Source organism: Pleurodeles waltl, chromosome 7, assembly GCF_031143425.1.
Source record: "Pleurodeles waltl isolate 20211129_DDA chromosome 7, aPleWal1.hap1.20221129, whole genome shotgun sequence".
Classification (NCBI taxonomy): domain Eukaryota; kingdom Metazoa; phylum Chordata; class Amphibia; order Caudata; family Salamandridae; genus Pleurodeles; species Pleurodeles waltl.
The window spans coordinates 204979703-205002931 of record NC_090446.1 but is presented as its reverse complement, the minus strand read 5'-3'; the positions used below and the strand labels follow the sequence as shown (position 1 = coordinate 205002931).

Sequence of the window (23229 nt, the reverse complement as noted above, 5' to 3'; positions counted from 1 at the left end):
CAATGCAAAATGGCCGCCACCATGCAGCAAAGTATGTCCTGACGCTGACATCTAAAGATGGCCGCCACTGACTTGTGCGTTCGGTCATACCAGTGACATCCACAACCGTCACAAAGTAGGAAGAAGAAAGAAATACTTATTTCCTTTCCACACCAGAGTTGTATGTTCATCCACAGGACCAAGCAGAGTAACCAAGACGTAACCAGGAACGGAACAAAGTTGTATGCTTTCGGCATTCACAGGATGTAACCAGGAACAGAAAAGGAATCCGGAACCAGGATGAAGTATGGCGATGTTCTCCAACTAACTACTCACTGCCAGTTCGCCCGCTCATTAAATTAAATCACGCGAAGACAGTGTAAGGGTAACACACATTTATTCCAGTACATCGGTATAAGGACAACACTGCATCTTCCACTACCCTCCTCCAACTGCCGTTCCCCACATTCCACCTTCTCTACATTCCACCCATCTACCTTATATCCCTACATCCCACCCTGTTACATTCTACTCTACTAACAAACACCACAGTCGCCCCTCCAAATTCTATTTTTTAGGGGAGCTTAATAAAAATAAAAAAATAAAACATAACGGGTGGGCAGCTCTCCCTGGAATTACGCCGTGCTCTCATCCCAAATTAGATGAATCAGTGTTCCCCCCTTTGCCACCCACCCTCAACAACCCTCCACCCCCACCACCACCACCACCACCACCACCACCACCACCACCACCACCACCACCAGTGGTAGATTGAGGAAGTTTACCTGAATTATGTCCAGAGGAACAGAAAGGCCATTGGACAAAAAGGAAAATGGTGGGGTCGGCTCACCCAGGCGTCACGCTATGATCCCACTCCAGAAAAGGTGCATGTTTGGACCCCCCTAACCAGAGATGGACTGCAGGGGACATAAAGGCCACTGGACACCAGGGTAAAAATAGGCCCATAAAAAAAAAAAAGAGGGTGAAGGCAGCTTACCTCCACCCAGACAGCAATAGAACAGAAATCTACCTGGTGTCTAATAGGTTTGCTGCCCTCCTCTGGAGGTGTGGACATCCTATCTGCCACGGGGTGGGGAAGGAGAGTGTTCAGAAAGATTTTTGCCTTTATTGTCAAGTGAGGGTTTGGTCCGATGCATGGGTTGGTGGACCACTCCCACTCCTTTGTATTATAAGAAAAAAACAATACTCCCCCTTGTCCAATGGGCTTTCTGCCCACCCACTGGCATGGGGGGGGTGGGGGGGTGCTCCCAACCCCATCTCATAGGCTCGGCAGGGGGCTGCCCCCACCTATTTTCCAATTCAAAATTGCTCCCTAGTGACCAACTGCCTAATGGGCTCTCTGGCTCGCCCCCGGGGCAGACTGGAGGCAACCATCTCATATCTATATCGGTGGTGGAGGGAGGGGGTGTGGGTTTATGGCTGGGACAGACTGAAAGAAAATATCTGGCTCCTGAGGGGGCTACCTCCATCCATTTTCCAATTAAAAACTCCCACCCTGATGTCTAGTGTGTTGTTTTCTGCACCCCTTTCCCCACTCCGGGGAGGGAGGGGGTGTGGGTTTATGGCTGGGACAGACTGAAAGAAAATATCTGGCTCCTGAGGGGGCTACCTCCATCCATTTTCCAATTAAAAACTCCCACCCTGATGTCTAGTGTGTTGTTTTCTGCACCCCTTTCCCCACCCCGGGACAGGTTGATGGTAATGCATCCAACCCCACCCACCACCCTCCAAGACTTGTGGCTTGGTGGAGGGAGGTTCAGGGGGCTGAGATATGCCCACGAGCTGTAATTGAAAGTAAATGAGCCAATCTGATTATTCCATTTTCATTACGTCAGCGCGCCAAGCATATCGATCGCCACCGCACAGGAAAAAAAAAAAAAAAAATCATCATCAGTTGCTGGGGAAGCTCTTTCCCAGAAGCTGAAGCTAAAAATACAAAAAGGATTTCTTCCTTCTGGGGCCAGGACTTGCGGGCAGCCGACCCTAGCTTCTGAGCGCTAGTGCTGAAGACAGCTCCAGCTCATCTTTAGCACCCAAGATGTTAAGGAGATGGCAACTTTTTCAGCATCTTTCTAAACTCCGGGTAATTTACGGTAAGGTGTATATTTACTGCTTTTTATCGTTCGGTATTTTGGACGGAGAATAATGTATCACAGACAATATGTTTGTCTGCCATAAATGAGTGTCTGCCATAAAAATGTTGTCCCGTTTGCATTACCCTGTATGTTTTGTTCAGTAGTTTGACGGTACATCTTCTCACAAAAAGCAGCTTGTCCAGAGTCTTCAGACACAGTAAAAAGGGACTGTTCCAGACTTTATGCTGCACCTGTGATCTCTTTGGAGTCATGCCATAGAAGATATTTCATGGCATAGTCAAGGCATGATTTGATATAATGAGGGAAGTGGATGCTTGGACCTGTTGTGGGAACCCATGCACCAAGGTGCTGTAACGCATGGTTTAAAACATCAGGAAAGCCAAGTTGTCTTATAGGTGGGACCTATAAGGATACTTAAATTAATTAATTTAACTTAGGGATAGCATTATGATTCAGCTAAGTTACTTAAATTTAAGTCACTTCAAGGTTTGCATTAGCAAAAAAGGTTTAGATAAGGTTTACGTTGTTTTTATTTCATTCAAATGAATTCAGGGGAAAGGTTAGTAAAGTTAGGTTAAGTGTAATTTATTAATTATAATTTAATGGAATATAGCAGGTTACAGGTCTTGACAACATGCCACTGACTTACAACCTTGTTCAAGCCCCTTCATACCACTGAAAGCAGCCTGGCATGGATTTTGGCTAGTAGCAACCAGTTCATGGTGGAAGGTCTGCCCCCAGAAATGTTTACGCAGAAACTGCTCCGTACAACCTGTGGGTGTACACTGTTGGTGCAGGGCTAGGCTTTTTGCCAAACCCTGAGACTAATGCCACTCTATGCACAAAACAAGCTGAGCACAAGCTTTGCTGTATGCAATAAGCATTGAAACACCACACTAACTCCTATATGTTCTAAATCAGGTGACCTTAAGTCATGCATGGTCATCCTGCAAGCTTATTTTTAACAGTTTATGTAATATACAACAGCATTGATACCCACTCACTCTCACATCCAATGGGATTTTTCTTCAACCATATGATAGATTATAATTTTAAAAGTGAGGAGATGCTGTTTTTTGCAGATCAATCTTTCGATTTTCCTACTGTTTTTAGTTTTCCCTAATAACGACAATGGACAAATAAGTGATCTCCTCGATTCCCCTTTCTCCTTAGCCTTATAGAACCGTTTTCCATCCCACCATCGAAACTTCCGCTTAAAATCTTAAATTAACATTCAGACTCTAAAAATAATGTTACTTTAAAAAAGATAATTCTTTTTATTTAGTTTATCATTTTGAAATTTTTCAGACGTACTCAAAGACAAGTTAGTTTTCTCAAACTTGTAAACACCATTTTGAAGAAAAAAAAAAACATTTTTGTCTCACTTTCACCTAAATCTTTTATCATCTGTTCACTTTTTGACTAAATGTTCAGTGTTAATTCTAGAAACAAGAAATTACCTTCTCTCTTGTACTAATGATTGGCATTTTCTCATTTAGATCTTAGTTGCTGCATGCATGGAGCACACACTATACAAAAAGTGTTGGGTGGAAATCCAGATTTAATCTCAACCACTGGTAATTACTTGGGCCGCATCCCAGTCCATCATTAATTTACACACTATGCAGCCTCTATTTGAACCCAGCCATATGCAAATTAGTCTTCACCCCGCTCCAATGGCAACAGTCCATTCCGAACAGCCAAGCCAGGTCCGCCCCGAACCATAACACAAGCAACAAAGGACCAGTGTCATCCTGGTTAAAGGCTCAGCTGGGTACAGACTGGATCCAGTGACACAGTATGCATGGAACCCTTTCTGGGCATACCCATCCCACTTGTCCCATAGCCATCCCACTTTAGAATCAGATTTTTCTGTGTCTTCCCATTTTTGAGGTTTGGGAAATACTTATTCTGCTGGGGTTAAGAAGAATTAAATGTTATTAAGTTGCCAGGTTGCCTATGTTTATGCATACTTACAAGACTAGAATGAGACTTATAGTTAGATTAAGCCTGATATTATTCCCTTGTTATCATCGATGCAAAAATATTAATTGAGTTTATTTTCCGGTAGTGTGAGAGTAAGGGAATGGTGAACAGAGTCTACATTTAACGATTCAAGACAAAATTTTAGATGAGAGCATGTTTTTAACCAAAAAGTATCTTCAAAGTTGCACAATGAGATTGTTCCGCTTTAAAGTGGTGGGACGTAGCATAAATGTATACAATGAGAATGTTCCGCATTAAAGGGGTGATACAAAGCTTAAATGTATACTAATACATTCAAAGGTAAGATTGAGCTTGTGTTTTTAAGAGGAGTAGTTAACATTGAAAAAGAAACAGAGAGGTCTCTTTTGCTGCTTAGTTTGTGTCTGTAAATTTGTGATATATCTGGATTTGTTTTGAGTGTTAGCATTGATCACAATTCTATTTATCGACAAAGTTTGACTCGTGCTGAGTTATTAAGTTAGCAAAGTCTGAATGATGCGCACATTATGACCTTCTGCAGTCATGTAATGTGCTTGGAGCTCGCAGGGCAGGCAGGTTCTTGAAAAATGTTTTAGTTGGACTAAAACTTTAATGACTGCAAAATTTGTAATGTGGTTGTAGGAAGTTGGCTCTGTATGCACTATTTCAAAGTAAGGAATAGTATGCACAGAGTCCAAGGGTTCCCCTTAGAGGTAAGATAGTGGCAAAAAGAGATAATACTAATGCTCTATTTTGTGGTAGTGTGGTCGAGCAGTAGGCTTATCAAAGGAGTAGTGTTAAGCATTTGTTGTACATACACACAGGCAATAAATGAGGAACACACACTCCGAGACAATTCCAGGCCAATAGGTTTTTGTATAGAAAAATATATTTTCTTAGTTTATTTTAAGAACCACAGGTTCAAATTCTACATGTAATACTTTGCATGAAAGGTATTACAGGTAAGTACTTTAGGAACTTTGAATAATCACAATAGCATATATACTTTTCAAATAAAACACATATAGCTATTTTTAAACTAGACACTTAGTGCAATTTTCACAGTTCCTAGGGGAGGTAAGTAATTGTTAGTTCTTGCAGGTAAGTAAACCACCTACGGGGTTCAAGTTTGGGTCCAAGGTAGCCCACCGTTGGGGGTTCAGAGCAACCCCAAAGTTACCACACCAGCAGCTCAGGGCCGGTCAGGTGCAGAGTTCAAAGTGGTGCCCAAAACACATAGGCTTCAATGGAGAAGGGGGTGCCCTGGTTCCAGTCTGCCAGCAGGTAAGTACCCGCGTCTTCGGAGGGCAGACCAGGGGGGTTTTGTAGGGCACCGGGGGGGGGACACAAGTTAGCACAGAAAGTACACCCTCAGCAGCACGGGGGCGGCCGGGTGCAGTGTGCAAACACACGTCGGGTTTCCAATGGAAATCAATGGGAGACCAAGGGGTCTCTTCAGCGATGCAGGCAGGCAAGGGGGGGGCTCCTCGGGGTAGCCACCACCTGGGCAAGGGAGAGGGCCTCCTGGGGGTCACTCCTGCACTGGAGTTCCGATCCTTCAGGTCCTGGGGGCTGCGGGTGCAGGGTCTTTTCCAGGCGTCGGGATCTGAGAGTCAGGCAGTCGCAGTCAGGGGGAGCCTCGGGATTCCCTCTGCAGGCGTCGCTGTGGGGGCTCAGGGGGGACAACTTTGGTTACTCACAGTCTCGGAGTTACCGGGGAGTCCTCCCTGAAGTGTTGTTTCTCCACCAGTCGAGTCGGGGTCGCCGGGTGCAGGGTTGCAAGTCTCACGCTTCTGGCGGGAAATGCTGTTGTCTTTAAGTTGCTTCTTTGGAAACAAATTTGCAGTCTTGGATGAACAGGGCCACTGTTCTCTGGAGTTTCTTGGTCCTTTTAGAGCAGGGCAGTCCTCTGAGGATTCAGAGGTCGCTGGTCCTGGGGAAAGCGTTGCTGGAGCAGTTTTCTTCCGAAGGGGGGAGACAGGCCGGTAGAGCTGGGGCCAAGGCAGTTGGTGTCTCCGTCTTCTCTGCAGGGTTTTTCAGCTCAGCAATCCTCTTCTTCTTAGGTTGCAGGAATCTGAGTTCCTAGGTTCAGGGGAGCCCTTAAATACTAAATTTAAGGGCGTGTTTAGGTCTGGGGGGTTAGTAGCCAATGGCTACTAGCCCTGAGGGTGGGTACACCCTCTTTGTGCCTCCTCCCAAGGGGAGGGGGTCACATTCCTATCCCTATTGGGGGAATCCTCCATCTGCAAGATGGAGGATTTCTAAAAGTTAGAGTCACCTCAGCTCAGGACACCTTAGGGGCTGTCCTGACTGGCCAGTGACTCCTCCTTGTTTTTCTCATTATTTCCTCCAGCCTTGCCGCCAAAAGTGGGGCCGTGGCCGGAGGGGGCGGGCAACTCCACTAGCTGGAATGCCCTGTGGTGCTGGAACAAAAGGGGTGAGCCTTTGAGGCTCACCGCCAGGTGTTACAGCTACTGCCTGGGGGAGGTGATAGCATCTCCACCCAGTGCAGGCTTTGTTACTAGCCACAGAGTGACAAAGGCACTCTCCCATGTGGCCAGCAACATGTCTCGAGTGTGGCAGGCTGCTAAAACCAGTCAGCCTACACGGCTAGTTGGTTAAGGTTTCAGGGGGCACCTCTAAGGTGCCCTCTGGGGTGTATTTTACAATAAAATTTACACTGGCATCAGTGTGCCTTTATTGTGCTGAGAAGTTTGATACCAAACTTCCCAGTTTTCAGTGTAGCCTTTATGGTGCTGTGGAGTTCGTGTTTGACAGACTCTCAGACCATATACTCTTATGGCTACCCTGCACTTACAATGTCTAAGGTGTTGCTTAGACACTGTAGGGGCACAGTGCTCATGCACTGGTGCCCTCACCTATGGTATAGTGCACCCTGCCTTAGGGCTGTAAGGCCTGCTAGAGGGGTGACTTATCCATACTGCATAGGCAGCGTGAGGTTGGCATGGCACCCTGAGGGGAGTGCCATGTCGACTTACTCGTTTTGTCCTCACCAGCACACACAAGCTGGCAAGCAGTGTGTCTGTGCTGAGTGAGGGGTCCCCAGGGTGGCATAAGATATGCTGCAGCCCTTAGAGATCTTCCCTGGCATCAGGGCCCTTGGTACCAGGGGTACCAGTTACAAGGGTCTTACCTGGATGCCAGGGTGTGCCAATTGTGAAAACAAATGTACAGGTTAGGGAAAGAACACTGGTGCTGGGGCCTGGTTAGCAGGCCTCAACACACTTTCAAATCAAAACATAGCATCAGCAAGGGCAAAAAGTCAGGGGGTAACCATGCCAAGGAGGCATTTCCTTACAGTGGTTAAGTAACAGACTATATGTAATGGCAGAACAAGGTGTAACTTGGGTTGGAGGTTAATAATTAAATGGATTGAGATATGATTGAAAAACATTTGGCAAGGTCAACTCTAGCAAGGTGTTGAAAATAAGGAAAGACTGAGGAATACCACAGTAGATCAGTGTCTCAAACTGAGAAACTGCAGAAAATACGAGCACCAGGATAAGGAAGACTGTTCATGGTTTGTTTGTGATTTGAGTAAGAAGGATAGCTAGAAAAAAATGGTTAGCATTTTATTGTTGAAATTAATATTGGGAAGAGTCAGTGAGGCAGGGATGAGGTGTGTTTTCGGGTTCAGTGTAAGAAACTGAAAAGCAGCTGAAGCAGTTCAAATGTGGGCACCATTAAGTTTTGGAAAGCAACAATTTCAGAAAACAAGCAATGAATGGAAATGCAATGGGGCTGCATGGGGAAAGCAAAGATAAACGAAACTGCATGCAGTAAGCCAAAGCAGAAACTAGGGCTAAGATAGGCTGAGCCTCCGAGGTGGCTCAAGGCACATGGCTTCAAAGAAAGTTGAAGGAAATTCAGTGTGTCAAGCCAGGAAGGGGTAGCTGATGGTGAGCTGGCATGAGAGGAATAATGTATGGAGGAGTAATGTGGTGAAGCGGAGTGTCAGATCCTGTTTCCAGTATGAAAATAAGCCAGGGAAGGACTAGAAGAAGACATTTATTACTCAGAACTGGGGTAAGAGTATCTCTGAAGGAGCAGCAAGTTAGATTTTAGGGGACAGATGATGTTTCAAAAGAGGTTGCTGGTATCAACTAACGCAGTCTTATGAATTTGACTACTCTATCTCATAAGAAATGCACAAGGAGACCTTTCCATGAAGCTACCTTAGACGTAAAGCTAAAGCGCCTAAGAGCTGTATTTATAGTGCAGTGGCTGCAGTTTAATAGTACTGCATCTCAAATGTAGTGGCAGTGTTGCTGGCTGCTGGAAGTATAGAACTGATGTTGTACTGTAGGAATTGATAGCATGGTGGTGCTTGCCACAGAAGACAGAAGAGGAACAATGCTTGCAATTTCTCCAACATATCAATGCTTCCATGCACTCTATAACGATATAGCAGACTTGATGAGGCACACCATGCAGAGAGAGCAAGGGTACTTCGCATTCTCCTCGTCAACATTCTTCAATGGTTTCTTACTTAACAATGCCCCAAAGCTGCCAGAGGAGTGAAAATGTGTTTTCCACCTTAAATTACTAACTTTTAACCTGAGAGGATTTATAAAGGTTTCTTGGTTTGTCTTTAATCCGCGGACAGGTGTTTTCTGAGAAGCAAGATCATTTTTATGCCCATAATATGCAGTCACGGCAAAGAACAGATAGCGTTGCATTCATGAGGTGCCAAACAATAAAAAGAATTCAACATAATTTCATGCTGGAAAAATACATACAATATCTTGTGGCATTTTGCAAAGCATTTATCCGCAGTGGCGATGCTGAGATAAGTAGGTCTATTTTTTGCAAAGTATATCTCTGCGGAGTAACTTTCTTGTGTTAAACAATGACATCCATAATATACATTTCTGCAGAAGTCATAGCTAGGTTTTCCACAGACCCCAAGGAAGGAGATAAAATAAAAAAACAACTATTCACAGCCTAAGTCTGTACACCACTAGATTTGTTTTGGCTTCTGTGGAGCTGGATTACAACTGAAGTCACACCTATGAAGACGCGAAACATATTGTTTATTAAAACATCTTCAGCATATGTTCACTTATTTCTTCACTGAATTTTTGTAAAGCATTTTGGGTGTCATTGGAAGCAAAGCAAGCTTCTACTGGTAATTCTTTCTTATTTCTGCCTGAAGAACCACATTGATCGTTCTAGGGAACCCACATGCAATCCCAACACCAAAATGTACCTGCACAAATTCCTAACATATTTTGGGACTTACCTGTTGAATATATTATCGCTGAAGGCATATTTCTCCAGACGTGCAAGTGGAGTCAGGTTATCCTGCCCCGGGATGTCTAGGAATGCAGTGATTCGCATGCTTTCACAATCTGGACCATAATCTTCAAATCCAACTGGAAAGTTAAAAATAAAATGTTGCTCAGCACTTGACACACTCCAGTTCCTTCTACCAAGCTATAATCATACAATTACAACTGGGATCCAAAACATAGAAAAACAGACTTTCAATGAAGAGGTAATGCATGCAAGTTTATTCCAATAATAATTGTCACAATATATTTAGAACTAGGGGTATTAGAAGATAAACTAGACGGTTTTCCAAAAACAAGTATTTATTGGAGTTTTAGAGCCTCGATAATTCATGTAGCTGCATCTATTATGGCAAATTATTAAATATTGGCTTAACTATATTATCTAGAGATAATGACCATCAAAACATATTACATTTGGCTAATGTTTCTAGACATTTTTCCCCGTCCATTCATGCTGTCCTTCTGTTGTCTAAAATGATAATAAAACTGTTCATCTATGAACACGTTGGATTAATTAACACGAGACTAGCAAGGAGAGCAAGAATCTTTTTTCCAATTTGGCAGTGAGGAGCCTGTTAGTTATCATGCAAAACATGAGGAAAACACAAAGTACGCTCAGAGGTATTTGGCAGACTGCAATTGTAGATAGTAACCTTCACCGAAAGGTATTTGAAATTCACGTGGGAACTTTGCCAGATCTCAGAAGGAAAACCTTTAACAAACGAACGGTGGAAAAAAGCTAAAAACATAAACACTCATGAGAATCTCATGGTGGGTAACTGCAAATTTAACTATGTATATCATGCTCAGAATTACAAGGAATTTCCATACTATATACAGTTCCAAAAATGTTCCTGGGGCTACATTTTTCTAACATACAAAGCACAACCAGCTACTGCCCCAACTATCAAGTCTACCTTTACTACAAAAGGCTATTGATGTTACTGTGTTCTTATATTCGCCTATGTTGGGTAAACTATCACTAAAACTGAGAATTACCATAAACCTATGATATGAAATGATTAAAATAAGATTTTTTATTTAATTAATGTTGCTTAATTTGATTTCCCATGACTCGTATAAATGACAGGCTCTGAATGAAAACAAAGTCTTTCATCATGTAATAAAGTGTAACTATTCGAGTTCAACATTGGTCGCATTTCACATAAGATTTTAAATGCTAAAATGTCATGGATTAATAAGGCAACATATGCAGATTGTTTTACAATACATGGCATTCTGCAACCTCTATATAAAACACAGTCTCGAATTTCTTGATAATCGTCAACTGGTGAGTAACCCAGTCACGGATTATAAAGAAATGAGTTAGAATTAAACTGTAATAACTTTACAGATGAGTTTTGATGTCAAAGTGCTTACTGCCACAGCCAGCAGACAAGGGGAAAGGCAGATCGGGCCACAAAGCATAAATAAAGGAGCTCTTTAAATAAAGAAAACAAATGTTTACTTTACTTATCTTTACTTTCATTCTTCTACTCTGTTTTTCTAGGGGTACACTGACAAGCAGAAAGTAGATAGGACAACATGTTTCTGTTTTTCCACACATTTGGCAATTAAAGAAAAGTTAAAATCTTTAAGAACACATCTCCAGTGTCATTTGTTTTAAAAACTGATTTGTATTTAACTGCTTCTAATATTTTTCTGCATCAAAGATCTAACCACTTTTACATGTTTAATTTTGCACTAGATTTATATATATATATATATATATATATATATATATATATATATATATATATGTACGCACACACACACACACACACACGTGAAAGAGCCCCGTACACAGGATTTAAGTGGTTTGTAGGAAAGGTGATGGTGTGACCATGTAATATAAGGAATAAAGTACCCCCTGCCATATATGATAAGGATATCGCAAGTCAACCTAGAGTTCCATAACCTAATTAAGAACTGTGACTTCTGCCTCTTTCCTCTATATGGTCACAGAACTCCTTGGTGACTTGCAATATCCTTATAATGTGCAACAGGGGATACTTCATGTCAAGTAACCACACTGAAAATGTATACATCATGGCCTGAATTTCATCATGGGCAATCAAGGAGATAACCCTTACTGAATTTAGGAGATTCTTTTCTGATTGAGAAGTGTGATCCGGTCCTAGGCTTCCTACTGGTACTTTTCTTCTACCTTACCCAGTATTTGAGCCATGCCCCCTGCCTCCTTCTACCTTTCTTTTTCTATAAATCTACTTTTGCCATTCCCCACATCTTCCTCACTTACCCAGCCTATTTTTCCTCCATTCGCTAAATGTTTGCTCTCTATTCCTCTTTTGCAGGCTCACATCTTAATCTGTTCCTCTTTCTTGTATCATTCTCCTATTTTACTCTCATATCCTCTCACTAATTTACTTCTTCAAATATATCTACCAATAACCCTCATCATTACTCACCATTCCACTTTCTCTCTCTTCAATTTCCTAACTCGTTATACTTTACTCTCCACCCTCCATCTTTATCAGTCTCTCACAGATTCAATTCATAAAGGAGTGATTAATTTCACAATGGCATACTTGGAAGTAAATCAGTATTGTAAGTTAACTAAACGCGCAGGTGAAAGGATCAAATTCAGATGATATTCGTGACAGGTTGGGTGTCTCAAGGTGGATACTGTGTAGAAAACAGCCTATTTACAGACAATATTAAAAAACGACCACTGGAATGGTACCCAGTAGGAAGCAAAAACAACATTAAAAATTAGCAGAGTGGTTTCAGAGGTGACAGCTACAATTTAGTATGAAGAAATGCTGAAAGCAGTACTTCCTTGGAGCAGAGGTTTTGAAGGCAAGCAAATAGTTACAATATTTGGAAGAAGCTCTCAAAGACTAACATAAGGGCCAAGGGAACAACCTTCCAACTCAACATGATTTTAAGGTACTCCTGTGTTTGCAATCAAGCCATAGACTAGAACCAACTCCAGCATGAATTAAGGTATGCATGTACTATTGTATATATGGGTGTGTATCATTAAACAAATCCAATAATTTCACATAATACAAAAAAAGGATTATGCCAAAGAATGTCTGTGCACCATGAGTACTACATAAGGCAAACTACAGGACAACATTTATTGGTTGTCTAATACTTACCTCATAATCTGTCAGGTAAAGCTAGGTGCAAGTAACCCCGTCACCGAAGGCTACTTCCAAAGTGTGCAGACACTGCCTAGGGACATTCCTGACCAGCTGCTGTGACCTCAACTCAAGAACATTCTTTTTACAAAAGAACCCAACACAGTCTGCCATCAGATCCGCATTTGGACTCCTAAGAGTCTGAATTGGCCCATGCCATCCATATTGAACAAGTTACTCCACCTAAATAAGCTGCTATCCACTTTATAGGGGTACACCCAACCAACGCATATGACCTAGGTCACTGTGCCGACTTTTTATATTATATTTAGGTCTGGCAAGAAATGTAGTTGTCTCAGCAGGCCCATGTATGTATGTATGTATGTATGTATGTAAAATATATATATATATATATAGGCTTCTTTCTTAACCCACCGATTTCTTTGAGTGTCATTCACATTTCTCTTATGCCCACCATGGAATACAGCATGGGGCACAAGGTCAGCTGTTTTCAGCCTTTGGCTCACTTCATATTCAGAGACAGTATGCACACCTCCTTAAAATGTAGTCCACTTCAAAACCTAGGCTTAGGGGCGAATCTCTGCTTTCAATTCATGTTTTTGGTTTTATTTTTGTAATTGTCCTTTTTCACTTTTTATTGCAAACATATGCACACTACATATAGATGACAGCATGTTTACTTTTTATTACATATGAAGTTTTAATGCTTATTTTATTTGTTGGCAATATAGTCACAGACTTTCTAAGATCAGGCCTATTGGCTTGCCAATGCTTGTTTCAACTGAATTCATTGATGTGACTAAATTAAGATACTGTCACCATTCTGAAGTCAGAATAGTTTCTTTAATCAGCCCATGTAACTAACTTTGCAGAACACAAATTCAATGGACCTGGACTTGTGTCGCAACTCCCTTTCGAGAATGAATTATGGCAAAATAGACTTAATTTGCAATGCTAACAGCTAAACCATCCGTGACAACGTTTAACACAAGTAACAACTGCATGGTGCAAGAGCGTGGAAAAGTGGAAGTGTTATGTTAGTATCAAGTAACTCAGTTCAAATAAACAGCTGACGGTTCGTGTGTGATAATACAGAATCAAGTGGCTAAACAGAGTTCTGCACCTCACTGTTTAGGAAGCTAGTTTGACAAACCCTGTAGATGCGTCTGCAGTATGGTACTGGACTTGAGAAACTAAAAGAAGCCTTCCAGGCACCCTAAGCTAAAGGACTGGTCTCTGCTCCAGAATGCCAGTAAGCATGCAACACATTTAGCACTTGCCGCGCTAGCATTTGCTGGCAAGCATATAAATGACAGTGAGTAGAAACACCATTGAGAACTGTAGAGACCCTAGTGCACAGGGAAGATTGATGGCAGCAGGCCAGCAATGTGCTCCCCATTTAACTGCTTAGTAGTGACAATGCTTTACAGAGTTGTACACAATACTTTTCTTGGAAAAAGGGAGTTCTAAAGAAAGAACATGGAAGACAGGCTACTAAACAGAGAGCGCATGACTTTTAGAAGCTTCATCCACAGGATTCAAGCTCATTACTATAGTCCATATCTGCTTACGCCTGCAAGGCAGCAAAACAACAGTTACATTTTGGCTACCAAATTCACACAAGCGAGGAGCAGAGACAAATAAGCCCTATTTTCTGAATGAAAAGGAGAACAAGGGAACTAAGACTGTGTTACCTTTAGTGTTAAATTAGAAGAGGCCGCATGTTTCAATGGAAAGAGCAGTTAAATGCATGAAATAACATTCTAGAAATTGAGTAAATGAAATCAAGGTGACATTGGCCAAACGACCTATAGTAATTGGAGGGCGAATGCAAGAGTGGGCACACCCGGCACGTGGTCCTCTTTTCCCATTCTCATTCTCTTTTCCCTTAACTTCCAATGTTACGTGCGGTCACAATTCTCTAATTATGAACTAAAGTAAAGAAATATATATAGAAATGAACTTAGTATGCCATACACGATCCTGTGAGCCTGCACTTATAATTAGATATGATAAAATCACCATTCAGTTCTTCTATGCTCAGTAGGTCATGGAGGGATAACTGTAGAAAGAGAGGTTGGGGACGGGAGCTACCACTTCTCCTGGACACCTGCCACCGATTGGCGTTGCAGCAAAATGTGGTCAAAGGTCCCTATGAACGACCACTTGAATACCCAGTCTTCACTTCGGTCTTGACAGTGCATACTTCTGCAGGCTTGCCCCAAGCTAGCGATCACTTGGTAAATGGAATGGAATTTGAACCTGCCACTCAAAACAACAGAGCTTTAAACCTCGGTCAGCGTCTGAGCCTCAGTACTTGGCTTTACACTAACAAAACCAAAAGGCCACAGTAGCATGAGCCAGATGCTGCATCTATTGAAGTGAAATATTAGAGCACCCAAAATTAAAGTATTAAAAAATAGACTGGGTGGGTCCAACACAAGTCACAATCAACAGCACAAAGACATGTTTTCGATGCCCAAGAAAAATTCTCATATTGGATCAAACAACAACAATGTGCACAAACAAAATATATAAGAGGCAATGAAACTAAGCAGAGCCAAAATTAAACATTGAAATGCGTACTTTTAAACTACATCGACATTAACATTTAGAAAAGCGTGTTCAGGATATAATAATACGAACAGTTCCCCATCGATATGCCAAACTTAAATGCTAACATTTCCCACAGTTTAATAGATTACAGTGGACAGCATCTGCATTACTAGCGTGCCTCAGTTTAATGACCGTTATCTCTGAAAGGCATTTAGAAAACGTAAGCCTATATGGACTAACACATTTTCCTTGGGCTCATCAGATCTTAGTCTGGGAGAAAAGGGCTTAATTTCATTTTTAATTCACTAAAATAAAACAAGAAAGGTTCCTTTAACGCAGCCTCATTAAGTACTTGTAAACAACTAGGTAACGTTAAGCTCAGAATGCATTTGCAACTGAAGAGATATGCATAGCATGTGTATCTGCAGCTACACATGCCATGGAACACACACACACACACACTCATATACATACAGTCGAAGGCTCAGGCCGAAACGTGTTGCCATTATTTTTAGGATTAGCACTTTCTGCACGATGTACTTCACCTTATGAAATAAAGGAGATACCTTTCGAACTGACTGACGGTGCTGGCGTCATTCTTGCGACGAGAAGCTGATAATCCTGGTTCCCGTTGCTATGCAGTGACTCTTGGTGAAATTATATAGAATATATAGAATGTACTTATACCTAGAAGAAGACAAAACTAAAATCTGACAATTTCTCAAGAACGACAAACGAGGCAATTGAATACCTGTACTTAGCTGGGTGGTGAAGTAACGGTCACTAAGACCTCAAAGATGCCGGACTTCCAGGATAACTAAAGACTAAGTCAAGGATTCCCTTATGGTTTAATTACATCTACACTTTAAGTGGCAAACGGTCCCGTCTTCCAGTCACAATGTTGGTCAGGTCTGGATAAAGAAGGATGCTTCGTGCAAATCAAGTAAATACAAACTTTTAAAATTTCGATCCAATCACCACTTTCTGATCATGAACGCCTCAACCACTACTCTCAATGTTTTGACAGGAATATGTATACAGATGCAAGAGAAAGGTATTGGCAAAACGGTTCACGCTTACTCAGTTTCTATCAGGTCACCTAGCAAAGGCCTTCAGCCAACTACCACACAAGTGAGGTGAAGACTGATGCTCAGTTAAGCGCTTGCTGCCAACATTTTATGTGACATGTAGGTCAGGAATTTTAATCCAAGCAAGGCCAACTTTATTTTTCATCTTTGCCAAGTTAATAAGATGAGAACCGTCAAACTGAGAAACAGTAACGTCTGTTTTTTGCAGCACATCGAAATGGAAAAAAGTGTGATGCTAATTGCAATATGAACAATTATTCAGGAAATACCAGCTGAAGGGTTTACAGATGCTAGGTGTTGGGGAAGAACAGTATGAATTGTCAATGATTAAATCTATGTGAAAAGTCAAATGGCTCAGGACAAACATGCAAGGGTCAATGGAGCACTTGACAAAAAACAAGGAGAGAAGCATAACAATCAACAGGATGGCGAGAGTTACCAGTCCCTGTGGTCTGTACAAAAGCTGACAGACATAGGATAGTTAACTGAGCATACCTAGTACAGTTGGTAGGTAATGACGTGTGTGTTGAATGCTTTGTTAAGGGATAGATGGATAGGGGAAATCTAAAGATATTTTATGAAAAGGAGATCAAAGTCACGGATTAGAGAGAGAGAGAGAGAGAGCGAGACAACAGAAGGTTGGTTTTCCTTTGGTTGATAAGATGTGGAGGCCCATTCTGTTGTTAGATGTTAAGCAAGCGATCCCAAGCAATGACACTTATTGTGGAGATACACGAGTTCACCAAGCTGTAGTGATTCAGAATTTAAAAGCCTCTCTGAGGCTCTATTGGTGGCCCAGCTCCAGAAAGTAAACAGGCTGCAGCATGCGGAAACCATCTGAGTGGAAATATATAATCTACGTAGACTGAGGTATAATGAGAAATCGAACTACAGTTTTAAGTGTCTGTCAGGGATAAACAGTTTGACTTTGTCTGTATTTGGTAAATAGCATTTAAATAGATTTGGGCAACTAGCACTCCAGGACATACCTGAATGCCAATACTGTGCACAGTAGATAACTGAAAGCGAAAAATCTACAATGGTTTAATGTGCGGATGAAAGAGAGATTCCGTTTCATTCTGAAATATTTTTGGAAATGAAAAGATTTACTATTAATACAAATGTTCTCAAACATGCAATTTGCTTATTAAAGGTAAAATATTTGTATCTTTAACAAAACCTGTTTTTGAAAGCTCTTTAGTTCTCCTGTAAGGCTAACTCATTGTCCAACACCAAATAAATGTGGGGCTTAGTAGAAGAAGAGAGGGGCAGGATTGGTGAACTCCTACACAGAAGCAACATCTCATCATCACAATGTTTAAACATACTTTGTCAATGTTGCGTCCATCTAGAACAACAAGCAGTTTCATAGGCCAATCCATCTCCTACAGCACGATCTCCAGGGCATTTCAGGCAGATCCTATATGACTTCTCAAGTCCAGACTATTCAGAATCCACGAACTTGAGGGTGAATACATTACTGATATCACAGTCAAGTCTCTTTAAGCCATTAGCACTCCAATGATGAAGTCTTCATCTGGTCATAACACCAGCAAATCATATCCACCCACATATAAAAACCTCCTGAATGTCCCCTTCACCACCACCAGCCCAAAGTGCAAGACCGGCTCATTGATGGCTCCAGTTATGCCTCTGCTTTCTCCTGGTTTATTTAATTATTTCTTTTTTCAGCACTCATCTAAGTTTGGAGCCAGGTGATAAGTGCGCTGTCAGGTGCCTACAGTACAACCACCATTGGCAGACAAATTCTCCAGCTACAGCGTTCACACTTTCAGCCAGTCAGAAGAGTTGCAAGAGCACCCTGGTGCATGACTTTTTTTTAGTCTACTATTGCACCAAATTCAATCGCTAGAATCATACAAATGGGAACGGTATACAGGGGAAGTTCACTGACCGCCTTTTTATGACCATGGGAAACAGAAGCAGCAGCCTCTCACAGCACCCAAAAATCTGTTATCATCCAAAGCCAATGCTGTACCATCACTTTCTGTTTCTAACAAGTTCATTTAAAAGTAGAATTTAGAGAAGCAGTCTTCATTAGTGTCTACTAGTGATTTCGTTTACAGAAATTAAACCTTCAAATATAGCCGGGTGCCGTCAGCATATCAAAGTACACTAATATGTCAGTAAGTTATGATCTCAGAGATTCAATTTTATGTTAAGTGGTTTGGGAGATAGTATAGAGACCTGGGGTTTGCAACACTAGAGCAAAGCAACTGATCTGGAGGTTCCACTATTCAAAGATTGTGATCTAATTCCTAGGAAGGAACATTGCCATTACAGATTATACAGCTACAAGCCATCTTGGTGGAGAGTGTGGCTCACTTATACCTTTAAAGCCTAGAACAAACAGTGTGGAATGGTCCCGCAAGGAATGCATTGTCAATGTCCATAATGTGGAGGGTCCATCAGATTTACACTCAATTTGCTACATTATGATCAAAAGCATGAGTGATCAGCTCATTTGAGGTTGTTCTTTGAAACATCTTCTGGTGATTGGGTAATGACACCATGTTCAATAGAGTGCTCAAAAGAGTGTTAGTAGGAAACTGTCTCAGATTATGGAAGCGAGAATATTCAAGGCTCCTTTTTCCCCACAAGGGGTATAATTCTCCTTAGTTTGAGTAGGCAGGCACTTCAATAGAAATGCACCAGCGTTTTACAAGTCTGTCACAATGTTTGTTATGAATGCAAAAAGATTTGTTTAGTGACAGTAAGGAAGACTGAAAAGATGTTAAGGAAAGACTAAATGAGGTTTTCTTTTTTATTTGAATGTGTGACTGCTAATATCCTAAGATGATTTGGGTAGTATTATATAGTAGAGAAAAGTGTCCTTGGGTGGCTGCTGAAATTACATATTGCGCTCCTATGGCACAAAGAGTTTGAATAGAGGATATGTGTGTTGAGACTTTCTCATCTGGTAATCGGTCAGTGATGGCCTCAGGAGAATATTTTTCAAATTGTTTTAATAATTGGTTTTTGCCATTTGTTTTTTGTGTGTGTGAAGAATTTAAGTTTGATCGAGTTAGGGAAGTCAAATGTTTGATAACAGCAGATGCCGCCTGAAGGGAGCCTGGATGGAGGGAGTTGCAGGTCGAACAAGTGGTCCAACTGGATATTTTTTCTGTCTTTTCAGAATGAATTCCAGAGACTCAGTACTGGGGCTTAACATTAAAAACAAGGCTAAACAGCCAGTCCATAACATGTAACCAGTCCTCTCTTTAACTTATTATTTAAGCTCTAGTGAGTTTAGATCCAGATAAACTGAATAATTACACGGAGTTTAGCGATTAGGCCATACTAGAAATGAAAACAGAATGCAAGAATATGCCTTTTAATCCACAGAAGGGCACTTTTGTAGTGTACCATTCCTCCACCAAATAGCAGAACCTAGGTGTCTTCTGCAATTGCATACACTACCTTGGAACATAATATTTGCTCATGTGTTGTTTAGCATGTTTTCCTCAATGCTACGCAAGTAGCTCCATTCCATTCTCTCAATTATTACTGACATCCAACCTTAATGTGGTTTCAGATTCTTCTGCGGACCAGTGGGACCATGCACCTTGTGCCTTCTACTTTTGGCTGTTGGGGGACGGCGCCTACTTGACTACAGCTGATATGCACAACAACAACAAAAAATACTCCAAGCGTAGTCGATGAAACCCCATTACTTAATGCATACTCACAGAATTCTGTATATTTGGGCTGCTCTTAGCAGCTCAGATAATCATCAGGTATTTTCCATTTCTGTTAAGTAATTTGCTTTATATGTTTTCTACTTGAGGCTGCCCAAACGGTGACAAAACATAACTGGCAATGTCTTTCCCGTGGGCCGATTCCTATAAAATCCATGTTACCCAAACTACAGACTATCACTTTAGATACTACTGTTCATTACCAACTATGCACAATATGTCAAACATACTATCCATCCTTTCTTCGGGACCCCTTCCCAGGAAGGCACTACCACATCTTATTGCCCTCTCATCTAATAAACGCTTGGTCACTAAGCTGTACGTCACTGTCCACCCATAAAGCTCCTGTCACCCGGCCCAGTGCTAAATCACACTAGGAAACAGATTTGGGATGCTACACCTCAGACAAGGAGTGGATATATTCCTCAAGACAAATTAGATCCCTGCAGATGAACAGCAGATTGGACCTCATACTTTTTAATTTTAGACATCAAGTTTACTACAGCCCCACGTAAGTCGTTTTAATATAAACTAATGGTCAACCCTCCTTGTACAAGATGAAATGCACCTGACTTTGCCCGCCTGGCAAGGAGGTGGCCATTAGTTAATAGATTGTAGGGCAAACTGTCTGAGCATAGCTCTGCCATGGCTGATGTGGATTTAGCCCCATCTCTTGCTCAAGCTTTTCTAGGGTGAACTATAAACATGCCATGGAGCATCAATCACTTTGTCTCAATAGGCTTGCTACTGGCAAAGAGAATAGCAGCATGTGAGTGAAGGAAGAGTCAACTCCCTCTCACAAAATACGGTTATCGGACCTGGTCTTTTGTAATGAACAATTAGAGACCTACTGTTCTACAATACCGGATACTATAAGACCTACAGACTTTTGGGACCTGCTACATTCTTATCCGCTAAACAGAGAGATAGGTATGTAAAGTGGTATTTTAGTTGTTGGGTGCTCTCTGGAAATGGGGTCATTAAAGCCATGTGCCTGTCAATATTAGGTGGAATATTCGCTGTGGGTGAAACATTGTAGTCATCCAAATCTGAGGTTTTTGTCCCATGTCTAGTGGTACTTCCAAGCTCTGGGTCTGTGTCATATTTGCATCCAGAAGTCTGTTTAGAGACTGTCTGATTTTCTGTTCTCGGCATGACCTCATCCATGATATTGACTATATCTTTTTTATATTTTGAACTACATAGTAAAAAGTTGATAATAAATATTCCCATTACCAGCACTCCTCAACCAGCCCTATTTCTCTGCAACTCTGCCTTGCCAGGCAGCTTCCGAAATCCAGTTTCCAGCTTTCACCTTGTTCCTGAAACCCCCATTATGTCTATTACTGTCTGTACTGCTTGCAACGCAACCATTCTGCTTTCCAACTCCTTGTTGGCATCCTTTATTCTGTAGCCAGTCTAAACTACAGGAGACTGCTTATGCTCTGTTGACAGTCAGTCCTCTCTCATGCCTCCGTTGTGGTAGAAGCAAATTCGGCTATTGTTAACTGGGGATGGCTTTTCCCTTGCCTTATCTAGGGTAATCATCTAATACCAAATTGAATTCTAATATTTTATCCGCCTGGTCTAGTTCTCTACTTTCGTTCATGATCTTTTGCTACTGATCGTTCCTGCTTCTTTGTCATCTAATTCAGCTCTGCTTTGTTTCACTTTAGGTCTCCAATTCGTTGGAGGTCAGGCTGTAATGTTGCACTAGCATTTTATTTTAAATACACAGATTTCACTATGGTGCACTATTAGTGCCTTACACTCAAATGTGGGATTTGGCATGAATGTTAAATTAAAACCTGTGTATCTTGTATATACTCTGTATACACCTCTATCCGTTATTCAATTAGATTTTTTATTTCTACTGGCTTTGTCTTTTTATCTTCACAGTCTGCAGATAAACGATTTATCCCAGTTCACCCATATCCAGCTGATAGATTGCTTGTATGCATATTTATTATGTTTTCCTGCTTTAACTATAAACCTAGCTCAAATCCATATTCCTCTGGACAACTAGGACATTTTAGAGCACAATATGAAGCTTTGTTCAGGTTCTTCTTGCAGGCAGTAAAAGAATATAAACACATTTTAACTACTTTTAAATATATACACAATATTTTTAACTTATCATTATTTCCAAATCATCGGTTTCAAAATGTAAAGGAACAAATATGTTTCACACATCATAGGATGTCTTGGTCACACAGAACATGTCGATTCAGGATTCCGGTTACAGAAAAGGGTTTTTAATAAGAGATATTTTATCAATGGTCTTTTGAAAAAAATGACTAAAAAGCACTTTGTGGCCTTTTCAGATCCGGGTTTCCGAGGGAAGACAATCACAGTGTTTCAGATCTATGAACGTCCAAAATCATAAGAGGTTTTCCCAACTACCAAAGAGCTATGCATGTAAATCCAACAGATGCAAAAGCTTCTTACATGCCCTTGACTGAAATGGCAGCAAATGAGTGGTAAAAGTCATTTTGATCAAGTGCAGCTGGTCACAAAAATATATTTTACAAATGTAAAATCAGCAAACATTTCATATCATACAAGTATCCATTTCCTTATAACATGAAACATTTTCAAATTCAAGTATTTCACATAAACTGTCGGCTGTATCGTCAATAAATCCATGTTGCATTCCTCCCCAACAAAAGTGCTTTTACTTTCAAATCTATTTTTATTCTTCGGCCCCAGTTCACAAAAAAGTATTGGGTAAACACTGCACAACATTTTTTCCCTCATGCATGCAACCATCATCAACTTTATGTTAGGCTAATAGGCCTCTTAGCTTCCAAGGTTGTTTGGAATCAGGAAGCCATTTTTCATCCACTATAAAGGTATTAACATGGAACCCTTCTCTTAGCATTGAAGAATATAAATTTCTATATTTTTTGCAGTTCTTCATTAAAATCAATGTAAATCCAGGCTTTGAAAGTTTTATAAGCAAAATTTGGTTTATTTTGAGGATGAATCTCAAATATTTGCCAGTACACCGAATGAAGACAAAAAAACAGTTTTTCAAAATAACTGTGTTCTTCCACCTACCAACATTGGTATGGTTTAATTCATGTTAACAGTTTTAATTCTTTGGTTTGGTTTAATTCATGTTAACAGTGATTTAACTCACACAACATACCCCATACCCAAAGTAATAATGGAAAATTGAACTCCTAGTCCTACATATGTGCTCACATAAACCATTTTGAGAAAAGCAAATTGTGGGGCAAATGGCACCTCTTTTTAACAATTTGCATTATTTTGTGTTGCCTTAATAGGATTGTCTACTGAAATGAGAACTTCTCCATTGATAGAAAATAAGCATTTTATTTGTTGAGGCTCTGCATGTT

At 41.0% G+C, this 23229-nt stretch overlaps 1 protein-coding gene across 2 annotated transcripts in view; it reads right to left on the bottom strand.

The window, feature by feature from the left end:
* LOC138303973 (serine/threonine-protein phosphatase 4 regulatory subunit 1-like) overlaps nt 1-23229 on the bottom strand; it is a 284441-nt gene that overhangs the window by 206730 nt on the left and 54482 nt on the right. For both annotated transcript variants that reach the window (XM_069243582.1, XM_069243581.1), the window contains one exon: nt 9325-9457. In XM_069243582.1, coding sequence (XP_069099683.1) covers nt 9325-9457 — 133 coding nt within the window. The remainder of the gene's footprint in view (nt 1-9324; nt 9458-23229) is intronic.